Here is a 16,102-nt window from a genome sequence, read left to right as displayed (position 1 = left end):
TTGTCCGTAGCCGTCTTCTTCGCAAGCATAAAGTCGCACACTGGGAGCTGTGTGAACACGCAGCCTGGTCCCAAACACTGTGCCAGAGAGCTAACTGTCTAAGAATGCCACACTTCCACTTTAAATATATGCTGTCTGGGCTCTGACGTCACAGATGATTATGTAATCACACAGCTATTTAAGGACTGAGGAGCAGAGCTATAAATATTTACCTTGTGTCGAGTGAACTATTTCATGTATAATAGTCTTTAGCTGAATGGATTTTTATACCAACTTCCGTAAACCGTGTTCGAAAACGATTAGCCCTTTACCACCTGAATGGTAGGCTCGTAATATATTTGCCTGTCTCTATGACTGTGTAGTGAACACAACCTTTGAGACAAAAGGCTGCCTTCTCATTAACCGTTCACGGCATTAAAAATAGTTATGAAATTATCACAGATCATTGATGAGCAGGACCACAAAATACTTTCCCCAACCACAGAGCCACGGATCAACTTCTGGAGAACATGGCATTCCACACGTCAAACAAAGCCTTCATTTCGTTTAGCATGTTGACTTGAGCAGAGCCGTCACACTGCTAAACACCACAGGACGTGCTTTGTGGGTCTAGGAAATTAAGGAACAGGCTTGGCTGTCCCCCCACTTAATTCAAAGCAGGCAACATAGCACTCCATGAATTTCGTTTTCTAGAATGTATGCCGCGGCGGGCACCCATTTAAGGTAGAGGAACCGATGCACATTATTTTTCCATAATCTAGACTACGTAAGTTCTTTCAAAGAGGTGCATGCACATTGCGCAGATGAGAAAGCCATTGGTTAGACTGTTCTGGAACACCTGCTTTCTGGAAGAGGGGTTACACCCACACAGCTAGAGCAGCTCCAAGCGTGTAACCCAGCGGTCTGAGTGCACAGAACGAAGTGTCAATCTCCCTGGGAGTGCCAGAGAAGGAGCCTTAGGTAGTACTTGAAGCAGGTAGAGTGTAGAAAAGTCCCAGTTGTACGGCATCAAGGGGACATGTGGCAGTGTGAAAAGAACTTCCCAGAATCCTCCAAAAATCCATATTTATTTTTTTCTGCAGAGTTGGTGACTGAAGAGACAGAATTACCATTGTAGTTTGTATTCGCAACGTTCAGCGCAACAGTGTTTTACCTGTTACAAATCTGTCTTGTCTGCTTTCCGTCTCATTGCAGAATCATGCTTCTCACTGTGGCAATTCTATCGCTCTACTCGGTTCACCTTTTACTGAAGACAGCCAAGGAAGGAGGTACTCCACCCTTACGTCCTAACTGCTGCCAAAGGCTATCTTCCGAGTCTGATTCTCACGAAAGAATCCGGCCACTCACACGGCGTTATAAGCTAAAAAGGATGTTACTCAGTGTCACGGATCATTTTTTTTTCTGACCCCAGCCATGCTTTCTCTCAAAATTTTTAGTTAACCAGTCAAGTGAGAACCAAGGGTGAAAGCCAAATGGGGGAGGAAAAGATTTCTGGCAAATGGGAGGAGATAGCTGTTATTACTAGGGGTATACAGCTCAAGCGAGTGGCGCCATTGCTTCTGTTTGGAGAGCATTTGGCATTGCTCCTGGGTCTCTGGGGATCATTTCTCTGTACTGTTTAGTTATACGTGCTTAGTATCCCAGCGTTATATAAGGAAATGCTAGGGGCATGAAAACGATCCCCTAACACTGAAATTTTATCTTTTTCTTATAGGGTCTTTGATCTATGAAAAGTTGGGAGAGAAGGCGTTTGGATGGCCTGGGAAAATTGGAGCCTTTATCTCTATTACAATGCAGAACATTGGAGGTGAGGGGGCGGCGGCTTGCAGTGGACCACTGGTACTTTCTGTAGGATGCTCAGCAAAATACAGAAACATCAAATAAAGAAACTTCCGAAACAAACAACTGGCGGCACAGGAAAACAACCACACTGTAGTCTTTAATCTCACCACACCTCCAGCACCTACAACTGAACCCATCAGGGTCTGAGTATGCATGAGCCCTAACACTGAACCAGTCCCATGGTGCCCACTGTGCATTCATTGATCCTTAGGTTTTTAAGGTTAAAGTCTTGTGTGGACGTCTCCAGAATCGCTGGGATTGTTTTTTGTTTTTTATTGTTGTCGTTGTTTATTTTTGGCTTTTTTTCCCTCTTTTTACTGGATTGGAGCCATTCGCATGTAAGCCCATTTGGTTGAAATCTTCAGCCTTAAGCCTTACGGGGATTTAAATTATCAAGCATTTCATAAGACCACCTCATGCTCGCTCTAGCTTGCGACATGGGATGGAAGGAGAAATAAGGAGACCTGAATGTGTTTATCCCTTAACTCCCCAGGCCCGGCGATGGCACCATGGCTGTTCAGAGCGTCAGTACAGGCACTGCTGAGCATCCAGATGTAGCTCAAAGTGATCTCTGTGTCAAGGCAAACACAAGTAGTGTGGCTTTAAGAGAGATAAGGTTGCATGCTACCACCCCAGCGAAAAAAAATGCTCTCACTTGGATGATTTCATATGATTAATGATTTGGCATAAGGGGAGCCACTGGGATCCCTTAAATTAGCAACTCCACATTTAGAACAGTTCGACTTCTCCGCCCCCTAAGGGATTGCCGCTCACCCCCATTGCCTTAGCACCAGCAGGATGATGTTGACATTACCCGCACGGGTCTGTAGCACCCTGAATTTCCAAAGACCAAACACATTAACGGCGGTGATGTCACTGAGACTCAGCAGATATGAGCTTTATAATCGAATGGTCCCTCAGCGAGCCAGCTCATCAGAAACGTCTGTTTACCCTCTGTAAGATTCTGCTCTAGCCAAGGACTTTGTAAAGATTAACCAAACCACGTGGGCAGAAGACACGGCAGGTATTGGAGAAGTCAGGGGCTCTGTGCTTCCCATGTCGTCTGCCCTTTGTCACAGTATGCTCTTGCCTGTGTCAGAGGTTTATCAAATCCTGATGTCCTGAGCATCAGGATAGGGTAAGGACCTGTCCTCTCCAAAACATATCAGATGGTCAAATGAGGACCCCACAGAGTCGGGCAGCATCAGAAATGATAACCACACATCTTACCTCCATGGGACCTTAGGGACTAACTTGGAACTAGTCAGAAGTCAGTGTACAACTTTAAGGTCTGTTCTATAACCATGCCAGAAGGGTAGAGCACACACTGACAGCTTCTAGGTAAAACTGGCCTTTCCCTGTTGCGGTAGTGTGGGACCTAGATCTCCATGCATGCTAGTCAATTGTTCTACCCCTGAGCTACAGCCCCCGACCCGGTCAGTTTTAGTCTTAATTATACCTTTGACCATGTGTCAGATAACAAGTTAAGAGCAAATTGCACCCAAGAGTGGACTGGGAAAAGAATGTCGCACAAATGTCTCCCATAAGAGATCTGTTTTGTTTCTTCGTTTGTTTTACATACACACACATACACGCAAACACATACACATGCATACACACACACACACACACACACACACACACACACACACACGAGGGGGATATACAGGAAGAGGTCTTACAGATCTTATGATATTTTCAAGATAGTGTAGATGAAGTTTGACCCTTCCTGTGATTTTTTCCCTTGACCAATGGGAAATGGGAATGAGAGGAAAAGGAACAACCCCTTAACAGCAAAACAGGGTTAAGCTACTATGTCTCATACTCTGTTGTTGGACTCTGCTGTGAGATTCGTCATGTAGCTCTGGGAGAGCATGGAGGACCAGAAAGCTGTCACTTGGGGAGAGCTCCAGTGACTGAAGTGACAGAGATTCTGCTCTCTTGCATTTGGCCTCCGCCTTCCTTTTGTCAGACCACCACCCAGAGACACACATCCCTCCGTCTGTAATGGTCTCTAGTGACTGACAGTGAGGACATGGGACCAGGAGTTCCCTTAGAACCCAAGTAGGATTTAACGCAGAATCAACATGGGCACTGCTAGCAACTGCCGCCCTGTGTAGGGGATGAAGGCCAGGCGTCTGCTTGTGAAGGAGACTTGGAAGCCTTGTAGAGAGTGTGGGGCCTTCCCGTTCTTCCTGTTCTGTTTTAGAGATGAGATGCTCACCGTTTCAAGGAGGATGGATGTCCCAAATGCTGGGGGAGTGGGGAATGGGTGTCCCAAATGCCCCGCCTTCTCTTGGCTTGCATGGGACAACTATGTGCAGACGGACACTAATCTGTCCCTTTGTCCATTTCAGCCATGTCAAGCTACCTCTTCATCATTAAGTATGAGCTGCCTGAAGTGATCAGAGTGTTCATGGGACTTGAAGAGAACACTGGGTATGACTTGCCTTCTCCCCGCAATACCACGGGGCTCGTGTGTGGTTGATCCCTTCTGTTCCCAACACCCCCCCTCTCTTTCTTTTCTAGGGAGTGGTACCTCAATGGCAACTACCTCGTCTTATTTGTGTCCGTGGGGATCATCCTACCGCTCTCTCTCCTTAAGAATTTAGGTATCAATTCATTGTTTAACCGAGAGTGTGTCTGTCATTTACTTCATCTTCTAGTAGACAAGCTCTTTTAAACTATCTGTGCTAATTCCTAGGCTACCTTGGCTACACCAGCGGATTTTCCCTCACCTGCATGGTGTTTTTCGTCAGTGTGGTGAGTGCTTGGTTGACTCGATCCTCATAGCCTGGCGGGCGTGCCGTGTTTTATCCGTGTCCTCGTTTTTTTTGTTTTTTTGTTTTTTGCCCAAGGTCTTCGCTAGCATGAAATAACTCTTGCATCACAAGCGATTTCATTGTCTTCTAGTTTGGAATGAGAAAAGGACGGTCATGGGTTTAAGAATAGCTGAATCACCTCACGGTGGCAGGGTCCTAGCCAATGGCATATTCTGGGTGAACGTTCCCACAAAGGAGCGTGGTAGCGATGCAGTGTTTAAGAAGGTGGGGGTGGCAGACAGGAGGAAGCTGGGGCTTTCTACTCAGTAAGAGGGGACGACCGCAGCAGAATCAAAGAAGAAATCAATTCCAACGAAGGTGAAATTCCTTGAAATATCATGGGTGCAAAATTTGTAAGTCGTTTCCCCCCAGAGTCGTAAAGGAAGAGGAAGGACTTTTGGTTGACTCGTGTAGTTTGATAGGATACGTAATGAAGAAATGATCTTTGTCACAGAAGAGTCAGAAAGGTCTAGAGTGCGTTCACTGGAGCCTAGAATGTGGCCAATCATAGTTCCCGATCTTTCCTTTGAACTGAAACCAGACGGAGTCTTTGTGGCCCGGTAGCTTCAGCAAACCCTCAATTGAGTGTTTCTCCCTGCATCCCTCAAATCACATGGAAGGATTTTTATTCCACTGTTCCCCACCCCCACCCCCACCCCCTCAAAGCTTGACGATTTTTGTTTTCTGTTGTTTCGATTTGGTAATGACTGACTCTAGGTGATTTACAAAAAGTTCCAAATACCCTGCCCTCTGCCTGTTCTGGATCACAATAACGGGAACCTGACATTCAACAACACACTTCCCATGCACGTGATCATGCTACCCAATAACTCGGAGAGCACAGGCGTGAACTTCATGGTGGACTACACTCACCGAGACCCGGAAGGGCTGGATGAGAAGCCGGCCGCAGGCCCTCTTCATGGCAGTGGTGTGGAGTATGAAGCCCACAGTGGGGACAAATGTCAACCCAAGTACTTTGTATTCAATTCCCGCGTAAGTGACAGGCCCCTGGCGGGCGGAGTACTGTGGTCTCTGAATCTTATTTTATAAGCTGAGGCTCTCCGGAATCAGCATCCATGCTGGACCTCTAGCTTTACACTGTTGTGTTTGTTTTGCAGACGGCCTACGCGATTCCAATCCTGGCGTTTGCTTTCGTCTGCCACCCTGAGGTCCTTCCCATCTACAGCGAGCTTAAGGAGTAAGGCAGCCGTTGTCTTGGCGTTCTAATGTGATTTGCAAAGTTCATTTGTTCAATGACGCTTTGTATGAGTAGGCTTACCCTACGGCTTCTGAGCAGGGGTGGTCTTGAACTGAAGCTCCATGTTCTTCTTCTTCCTAGTCGGTCCCGGAGAAAGATGCAGACGGTGTCCAATATTTCCATCACAGGGATGCTCGTCATGTACCTGCTCGCTGCGCTCTTTGGCTATCTAAGCTTCTACGGTAGGTCACCCAGTCCCAGTCGTTCTCTCTGTGGTTGGACTGGTAGTTCGCCTGGGTGAATACAACTCTTTTCAGTTCCTTCTGTGAGTAGCATGGTCTGTAGATGGTGCCCTCTCCACACGCTGGTTAGCTTTGCCACTTTCCCAAAGACGGTGGGCTCTGGATCCACCTGGTGAATAGATTTTAGCAATTTGTGGAGGTTTGTTGATTTTTCTTTTTTTCAAAGTCTCTCAAATTATAGCTAGGATGGTGGCTTAGGAGGTAAAGTACTTGGCATCTGAGCATGAGACCTGAGTCTGGGTCGCTAGCACCCATATACAAATGCAGGCATGGTAGTGCATGGTCGGACTCCCAGCACTGGACAAGCGGAGGGAGACAGGAGAATCCCTGGCACTTGTAAGCGAGCTAAGCTACGGAAACCTGTGAGCGATGGTCAGTGAGAGAGCCTGCCTCAAGGAATAATAGAAACCAGCTAAGGATGACCCTCAACGCCAACCTTTACATGCATATGTATGTTCAACTTCACTCACCCGTGTGTATGTGCACACACACACACACACACACACACACACACACACACACACACCAAATCCCTCAAATTAAGTTACTTTCCTCCACGTTTAGGTGATATTTGGATATTTGTCAAGTTTCTTGGCCCACCTGAGGCTAGAAACCACGAGAACAAATGCCCAGGGAAACTCTTTTTAGGGAAAAGTGGTTGCCAGGAAAATGGCAAAAGCCCACAGTCCTCAAGTTTGAAGCTGCTCCTTCCTTACCAGTCGGTGAAAGCTGGCACCTTAATGCATTAAACAGAATGTCTGCTTCATTTTGTTCCATTCTATTAGGGTAATCATATCCTGAGGAAAGGACACAAGAGATTTCCTTCAAACACTATTCTAAATTGTGTTTATATATAAAATATTTATATAATAGTATATAGAATATGTATGCATATACAGGTTCCTACATATGTATGTACATGTATGTGATGTATGTAGGTATGTATGTATGTATGTATGTATGTATGGCCACATATGCATTGAACGCCTCGTCTGGTGTGAGGCATCTTTTTTTTTTCTTCTTTTTTTTCTTTTTTTCGGAGCTGGGGACCAAACCCAGGGCCTTGTGCTTGCTAGGCAAGCGCTCTACCACTGAGCTAAATCCCCAACCCCTGGTGTGAGGCATCTTAACAGTTAGCATCATTTACTCCTTCCAGAAAGGGTAGCCCAGTAGAGAAATGATTCTAATCAAATGCAGGTGTGTTATCATATTTGCACACTGGTCAAGGCGTCAATACAAATAGACATTTTAATAAGCACCTGCAACTTTTTTTTGACTTCTGTCATCAAGTGTTTATTGCCAAACATGTGACACTTTGGAAGACTTCTCAGTTATTTTAAAATAGAAAAGGAAGTATGCATATATAGTACATTGGAATCTCGAAAATTGGCTGCAAAGTTGTAAATAGTTCTTCCTCCTCCCAGAACCTCCATTTTTTTAGAAAGCCGATTTGGTAAGTTTAACGGAATGCATGACAAACCAGGAGGACGTGACTCAGGAGGAGCCACCGTTGCTCAGGAGTCTTTCCTCTTTGGTTAATGATTTGGTATTATCCTCTCGCTGGTTATCCGTTAGTCAAGATCAATACCACTGAATGCGTTTGCACCCTTAGTCTCATCTTGAGAGTAATAGAGGGGGAAGCCGGCTGCCCGTGATTCCTATACATCCATGTGCCATTCGTGTCTTGATTTCATAGGTATCTATGTATGGTTGGGTCTGGAATTCTGCATGGCTGTCTTCAAAGATGGCACCAGATAGATCTTAGAGTAAAATGGCTGACAAGCCAGTTTTAAAACGAAAACCACACAGCGATTGATCCTTGCCTGTTTGTCTAATGATTTTTGTAAGAAACAACCTTTTAAAACCTCGAATGACCTGGGTTTGAATCCCTAGTGCCTGTGTTAAAGGCTGGGTATGAAGTCAGAAACCCCAGTGCGAGGACTGGATCCCAGGGTCTTGCTGGCTGACCCGTCTAGCCAAAATGGCAAGCCCAGGTTCAGTGAGAGACCCTGCCTCAAAAATAAGGCGAAAAAGTGATTGAGGAAAACATCCCAACATCAGCCTGTGGCCTCCACATGTGAATGTGCGTGCCATCATGTGCTCCTGTGAAGAGCTGGTGCCAACTTGGTAACCCCACCCCCAACTCTTTCAGGGGAAGTTGAAGACGAGTTGCTCCATGCCTACAGCAAAGTCTACACATTTGATACGGCTCTCCTCATGGTACGCCTGGCAGTCCTGGTGGCGGTGACACTGACTGTGCCCATCGTCCTGTTCCCCGTAAGTACACGGAGTTCTGAAGGCTGGGTGCAATGTTCTGACTCGGTGTGAACTTAGGTATCTATGCGCTTGCAGCTGTGTGTCCTGGCCAATTATTATTTTCTCGTAGAATGTAGGTCAACTTAAGGGTGACCAAATGGATGAATGGATGGATGGGTGACAGATGGATAGATAGATATTTAGATAGATAGATAGATAGATAGATAGATAGATAGATAGATAGCAATGTTAGTGTTTTAAAGTATGAGAAAAACAAGAACTTTATTTTTAAATTCAATTTTTAAAAAAAAAAAAAAGGTAGAGCTTGGGCTGTTATCTATTGACTAATACGAAATAAGAGAAGTGCTTCAGACTCTGGAAATGTGAGAGCCAAAGCCATGCAAACCTTAAAGATCACCCCGTGTCTTGCCACAGCTTTGATGGTATTTCCGTTTGTTCCTCGGCCTGTACTGATGTAACATCTACAGGTCAGATTATCAAATCTGACATCTTGATGGCGAATGGGAGAGACATAACAGAAGTGATTTCTTTTTTAGCCTCTCCCCCAGAACTGACACGTGCTTTCTGGTGTTTGAGCTTCCTGCTCCTTGTCTCTAGTCAGGGCTATCGGTTCGTCCTGGGTTCACACCACCGGACTGGTGTGGGTGAGGATGTGAGCCACACCTACAGACAAACACAGGTTTCCACCTCCCTGCCAACTCTGTCCCTTCGGTAAACATTCGGTTTACTCATCCATTTTAGGGATGCAAAAATAATCGAGACTCAGTAGCCAGCCTCGCTGGTGTACAAAATGTTCTGCCCAGGACCCGGCATCACAGAGCCACTTAAATAATGGGCCGTGGTCACTTTAAGCACGGCTTGTGTGCTGAAAGTGTATTTTGGCACATTCCTTTTTCATGAGCACATGAAATCAAATCCCTGCCACTATCGTGCCTAATACTTGACGCTCAAATAACGCCTGGCCTCTAATATATCTGAGAGCATTCTGCATGCCATTTGGGGAGCTTTAGCATAAAATGAACTCGGGCTTGAACGGGAAGTTCTTTGACACCTGTGTCACTGTTTAATTATTTTGTGCAAGGAAATCTGTTACATACTTTTCCTTTGCTTTACCCATGGGCTTTACTATGGTGTTTTTGAGCCGTAGTCTCGAGAGATGGATGGATGTGGCTGTGCTCAGTTGTCTAGCAGATAACTGGTGAGCTAAGGCAAGGCTAGGTTCCAGAATGCGAAGTTCTAGCTAGCCTGGACAGAGTACATCTTGACGTTGGAAACCCAAACCTCCCTTAGAAATTGTTACCTTGTATAAGAGCAAATGCCCCGGGCTGGATCTGATCATAGGGGAACTATAGTCATTTGTTAGTGGTAGATGCCATTAGGACTGAAATTGGTCATAAGAACTATCATCCAGAAAAATAACCCATGCCCACCCTTTCTAGTGCAGTCTCACTCTGTTAGCAGTAAGACCTTGTGCACAACATGGTCTTTCGCTGGCACAGTTACAGGTAAACTTTAACAGCAGTCACAGACAGAATAGTGGCCGCACAGAGGATGAACCAGCAGTGTTGAATATGAAAAAAAATTTTTTTAAGTGAATCTTGCCTTTCCTGTATGAACTGGTCTTCTGGTGTATTCATGTGCCATTAACCCATGGGAATGAGGATCTGGGTGAGAAAATCAAATGGCCGCGACAGTGACAGAGACAGATGCGTGGCGACTGCCTTGTCCCAGTCAAGGTCTAAAAGGCCAAATTCTGATGTGTTTTGGACAAAGTTGTGTCGATTGTAGGTTTTTGGTTTTCGGAGCTGGGAACCGAACCCACGGCCTTGCGCTTGCTAGGCAAGCGCTCTACCACTGAGCTAAATCCCCAACCCTTCAATTGTAGTTTTAAAGCCATGATACTGTCTTTGCCCAGGAGCTATGATTGCGCTCTGGCTACTCCCTGCTTAGCTCGCCAAGCCACCAGCACTGATCCGTCTGCTCTGCTTCTCTCTATCTGCCTTGCGCCCCACTAGTCCACTCCTGTGACCCTTGCCCCAGGGGTTCACGTTACCAGCCCCACCCGAGACCTTAGAATCTGCGGATAGCGGATAAAACACTCAGCTTGTCACTTTACAGCTCGCCTTTTTTGGCACAACGGCTGGACGCTGAATCTCCTGCACCGAAAGGCATGCCCTCATCAGTTCATTATACCCGTCTCTCCTCCACATCCTTGGCCACCCACCTGTAGCGGAGGCTGCTGTACCTAGCTGTCCCCAAGGCCTTACATGATTGCAGCATCCCTTTAACTGCAGTGCACCAAAGAAAAGCTCCCTCTCTTACCCTGCATCCGTCTTTTCCTCCAGGGACCCGGAAGTCCCACCTGTACCTTCTGCCCAGCAATTGGCTCCCAGCCTTCTCCATTGACAAAATCAAGAACCAATCAGGGAACCGGACCTTAGTATCAGCACCTCCCCCCTACAGAGTTGTTATGGATAGTGGTTTTATTTGTTTCTTGTAACTTGAGGGCAGGACTTCTGTGAATCAAATACAGGGTGTGGCTCTCCTGGATGCCTGACGGCTCTCTTGGACTGTGTTCTTTGCATTCAGAAACATTTGACCACCGAGAAACGTCTTTATTGGCTTTCATATTCCCACGCACAAGTAGCAAAAGAGACCTGGTCTGGGTTCAAGTCTACCAGTTTTAGCTACTATTCTGCTTTCTTTTTCTTGCAACAAATGATAATGAGGTTCTTAGACGACAGGCTAAGAGTTTATCTGCTCGGTTTTCTCTTATCCTATTTGTCATCTCAAGTTGGGTTGGGTTTTTCCTTCTTACCGCAAGTGTATAGGAGCGGTCTGTGATGTTTGCTGGGCAGTTCCGGGGGTTAAATGAATTGAGGCTAGCTTCCATTAGCAGCTTAGCATAGCTCTCCTTAGGCACAGGGTGGGCCGGCCACTATGGGACACAACTCCTTCCAGAGGATGGATGGCAGCATTCATAACTGCTTCTCTTTGTGGAGTCAGGTTCACGTGTTACCACAGAGGATAGAAAAGCAAGTAACCTTTTACAATTTATCCTAAGTGGACGGGCTCACGTTCTAACTGTAATACGTTCAGAAGATCACCGCCCAGGTTCTCTAGAACCGTCTATTTCATTTCTCACAGAACTATCGCCCCTTCGGCGCGTACTGCCTTCGGGTCTCCTGATCTGAGGCGTGCACAGACTCAGGCATGGCAGTATGGTGGGCGTTGGCAGGAAGTCCAGTAGAGTTGGTATTCCTAAGATGCTATCCCCAGACAACCCTGAAATGAACATGATGTAACATTTCTGCTCAGTAGCAGAATCTGTGTTTATGGAGAGTATCAGTCAAGGCTGTCAGTTTCTAGTTGACTCCCACATCTATGTCCTTCACACTGGGTCCCCTCACAGACTGGGCTGGAGACACACACTGTGTAGGAACAATTGACTTTCTAAAGTCATTCCGGGTCAGGAGCCCTGGCTGGTGCTAGGAACTTCCCTGGCCCGCCTCTCACCCACATTTTTATATCCTCATCAGCTTTCATCAGTAGAAAAGGGGTACATGGGTAAGGGGAGCACCAGGGCCTGTGGGTAATAGGACTGAGATGCCTCTGTTGTCCTGACGTGGGTAAACAGAGCTGCCTCAGCTGTTTGGATCCACTTTCTTCTAAAGGTGGCGGTGGCGCTGTAACATGGAATGATCACCGTTCCCTTCTAACCCTTCCCAAGGCCACTCTCAGCCAGCCTCCTAACCCACGCCCTCTTCAGAGGGGCAATAACACTCCGTGTTTCCTCAGTCCTGTGAGGGATTTTCTTTCCGCTCACTCACCGTGAAAGCAAAGCCTTCCCCGTCTGCTCTAACCTTGCTCTGTTTATTTTTTTTTCAGTACTTTTTTTTTTCTTTTCTATTTTTCGGAGCTGGGGACCGAACCCAGGGCCTTGCGCTTGCTAGGCAAGCGCTCTACCACTGAGCTAAATCCTCAACCCCTTGCTCTGTTTATTCTTATACATTTTCTGTCCCCTCATTTCAGTAGACCAAACCTTAGTCTACCACAACGATTTTAGGAAGCCGTGTTCATTCTCAGAGACCATGAACAGACTGGATTGCCCTTGACCCAATTTTTTTTTGTTTCTTTCTTTACTTTGGGGGCTATTGTTGTTGTGTTTTTTAACCCAGTGTATCATTTTAACAACAAATCAAAAAAAAACAGAAACTTTGTGTCTTTAGGAGCCATGGGTCTGCATTCGGCTGGATTCCCAGTCAGAAGCACTCTTGAACAACACTCTTCACTACAGAAAACTTACCACAAGCCCACCGACTTGTGGACAATATCAGACAGGCATTCTTCACGGGTCATAATGTAGACTGTCAGCGTCTGGGGAAAGGGGTGGAACTCTTGCTTTCCTCTTCCTGCTTCTCACGGCAAGCTTCATATTTTTCACTGTTCCGACTTTTAAATCCTTTCACAAAGTCGCTGTTAAGCCATTTGCAAGACTGGACTGTGTAGCTTGCCACTCTAGAAATGGAGTTCCCTTTGACCCACACAGATGGCTTTAATTTTCCGGTATGGTATGCAAGGAATGCCTCAGGAGAAACTGGGGGCCATTTAGCTTGCATTTTTTTTGGTTTGCCCATACACGTTTCAAAATGGAGTTCGCATTTGCTGTCTCTGCCGTGAGCTTCCGTCTCCACACCACTATTAGAGTTTGGGACTGAGATTCGATCGATCGCCTCCGAGCAAGAGAAGCTCTTGCTTACCCACCGGAAGGCAGACAGAGTAATTCTACCAAGTCCAAAATGAGTGGCCTCATAAACAGATGCCAGAGATAAGCATGTGTGTGTGTCGGGCTGTCTGAGCCCAAATGCTCTGTCCCTCTGTCCATAGTGACCTCTTTATCCACTGACACGCCATTTACTTGGGCTCTGCAGCAAGTGGAGCCTCTCTTGAGCCTTTGCATACATATTCCAGCTGCTGAAACAGGGCTGGAATCTGTGGAGAACCCTCAAGGGGGCGGAAAGATTCCTGCTGTCAGTTTAACTCAGCGTTTACTGAGCGTCTGCTATGTGCAAATGACTGGGGGAGGGCCTCTGAGGAATGTCGGGATTATTACGTTCCATTGTTTGACTTTTAGGGATCTGTAATCTATTAATGTGTGGGGGAGAAAGGAGGAAACACAGAAAGTATCACATTTTTCTTTTTTCAAAATACCAGCGGAAAACAGTAAATAAAACGGAAAGTTAGGGGAAAAGCCAGGTCTACAGAAATTGCTTCAGTCTGTGTAAGCCATCCCAGCATGTTGTCCTAGATGCTTGGTCTAATGAGAATAAGACCCACTTAGATCGCTAGGCAAGGGCTTCACTCGCTCCAAGTTGCTCGAAGCTGTTACTTTATCTATTCTGCCCAAAATCATTTTTTTTTAGCGAAGAATACATTCGAGAACTCATGTTATACAACTAAGAAAAAAAATATCACTCCCAGACACGAAAATCGGTGTGAAGTTTGCACAGCGATGCGAATGGGCTAAATGCTGTTCAGTCGTCCAAAGTTAGAAGCAGTTAAACTGATAAGTGCTTTTCTCACAACCAACGTGAGAGAAAGTTAAAGAGATTTTTAAGTGTGTGTGTTGGGGTCCGGGGGTGGGGATTAAAATAAAAACAAAACGCTTTCTGCTAGAATACTTAAAACCGCAGCAGAGATCAAAAACAGAAATTAAAGAGGCGACTATGCCTTTGCACGCCCTCGTTGCAGATCCGTACTTCAGTGATCACACTGCTGTTTCCAAGAAGACCCTTCAGCTGGGTGAAGCATTTCGGGATCGCTGCAATCATCATCGCTCTCAACAACGTCCTGGTCATCCTCGTGCCTACCATCAAATACATCTTTGGATTCATAGGTAAGTTTCAGAAAAGCTTTTGTTTGGTCGGCACAGACTTACACCTCCTTAAATGGCAAACACGGGGATGGTGCAGTGTAGACAGGGATCCCAGTTCCCTTCAGGCTAATAAGAACCCTGCCAGCCCCTGATAGGCTCAGAGACTACGCTGGCAGTGCCCCCTCCCTCCCAATTGATGCTCGGAATCACCTATAGCCTTAGTCCAAGGGCCTTTTCAAGAGATGGGGAAACTGAGCCTCAAAGAAACCAAGTCGCACGCCTTTTTTGTGGACAATGGATTTGGGCATGCGCAGTAGCTCTGGCTTCGACTCATGATTTGGGCATGCGCAGTAGCTGTGTCTTCCAGCGATGAGTGAGGACAGGTGTTAAGTACCGCAAGCTCTCTGGAGTCTGTGAGCATTCAGGATACTTTTAGAGGAACAGGAGGCGGATAGCCCAAATCATCTCATTTCTTTTAACCGCATGGTCTGTTATAGTACATTTAATTTCTCAATCCAGGCAGAGGGTTTACTAGATTGTAAGGACAGAATGACTTTTAAGAGAACCAGGTGTGGGGGTTGGGGATTTAGCTCAGTGGTAGAGCGCTTGCCTAGCAAGCGCAAGGCCCTGGGCTCGGTCCCCAGCTCCGAAAAAAAGAAAAAAAGAAAGAAAAAAAAAAAAAAGAGAGAGAACCAGGTGTGAACAAGTTGCAAAGTAAGAGCGGACAGGAAGCATGCATGGTGTGTTCGGCCCTCTGAGTACGTAGTTACATTTCCAAGTCTTTACCAACTTGTATTGATTGGCCTTTTACTGCTTACTATAGTTATACTTATGATGCTATGGTATGAGGCACATTTTAATAGGAAGAAATAATCAAGATGACCTATGGCTTAAACGTTGCTTTTAATGCTGAAAATAACAAGGTAGCATTCTATTTGTTCGTGCTGAAGCCCGGGCTTGCAGAGATGATCTTTTCCAGGACAACCAGCCTTGGGAGACATTAACCCACCCTGCATCTCTTTCCACAGGGGCTTCTTCTGCCACCATGCTGATTTTCATTCTTCCGGCAGCTTTTTATCTCAAACTTGTCAAGAAAGAACCCCTTCGATCACCCCAAAAGATTGGGGTAAGTAAGACTTGCCATATCCCCTCCTGTATCTATTCAGCTACTCAGAGTAAGCCAGAAAACGCATGGTTTAGAGAAACGAAGCAGTCGTTCAGAAGACAGAAAAACTAAAGCTAGAGACAGAGTGGCAGGGAAGAGAGAGTTTCTGACCATCTGAGGACGCTAGGGTTTCTCTCCTTCAAGTAACAAATATCTGAATATTTTGTTGAGTTCTGTGTGGTAAATGCTGGCTTGGTAAATTTGCCACAGGCACGCATGTCATGTGCACACTGGTGTCCAGTGCCAGGCTAGATGTGATTTGTGACATACTAAGCTATCAGGTTCCCTTGCGGTGTTGGGGTAATGCCAGAGTTTTAGTCCCTTGTGAATTGCTAGATTCACAAGGGCGAAGATGGCTCTGATTTCCCTTCCACCTACTTATTGTCTATTTATCTCCCTTATATTCATCTCCCTATAGACTCTGCTGTTTGGATTACAATATAAAAAAATAGAACCACTGTTTCTTTTTTGCTAATATTTTCAGATGTAAGCCGCTATTGATATTTTACCAATAATTAAGTGTTATCAGTGACCGGTTAAAATAGGTCTTCTATTAAGGCTTGAGAAAGTGTACTTCTAAATGCAAGTTGGCCCTTAAAGCCATTCATTTCTTGGGGTTCC

At 45.9% G+C, this 16,102-nt stretch overlaps 1 protein-coding gene across 1 annotated transcript in view; it reads left to right on the top strand.

The window, feature by feature from the left end:
- The window catches only part of Slc38a4 (solute carrier family 38 member 4), a 59,521-nt gene that overhangs the window by 40,432 nt on the left and 2,987 nt on the right, over positions 1 to 16,102 (top strand). The window contains exons 5-15 of the mRNA XM_032885629.1: positions 1,195 to 1,268; positions 1,715 to 1,807; positions 4,200 to 4,281; positions 4,372 to 4,454; positions 4,547 to 4,605; positions 5,382 to 5,657; positions 5,783 to 5,862; positions 6,004 to 6,104; positions 8,317 to 8,441; positions 14,193 to 14,337; positions 15,345 to 15,442. Coding sequence (XP_032741520.1) covers positions 1,195 to 1,268; positions 1,715 to 1,807; positions 4,200 to 4,281; positions 4,372 to 4,454; positions 4,547 to 4,605; positions 5,382 to 5,657; positions 5,783 to 5,862; positions 6,004 to 6,104; positions 8,317 to 8,441; positions 14,193 to 14,337; positions 15,345 to 15,442 — 1,216 coding nt within the window. The remainder of the gene's footprint in view (positions 1 to 1,194; positions 1,269 to 1,714; positions 1,808 to 4,199; positions 4,282 to 4,371; positions 4,455 to 4,546; positions 4,606 to 5,381; positions 5,658 to 5,782; positions 5,863 to 6,003; positions 6,105 to 8,316; positions 8,442 to 14,192; positions 14,338 to 15,344; positions 15,443 to 16,102) is intronic.

Source organism: Rattus rattus, chromosome 1, assembly GCF_011064425.1.
Source record: "Rattus rattus isolate New Zealand chromosome 1, Rrattus_CSIRO_v1, whole genome shotgun sequence".
Lineage (NCBI taxonomy): Eukaryota > Metazoa > Chordata > Mammalia > Rodentia > Muridae > Rattus > Rattus rattus.
This window is presented reverse-complemented; position numbering and strand designations above follow the sequence as displayed.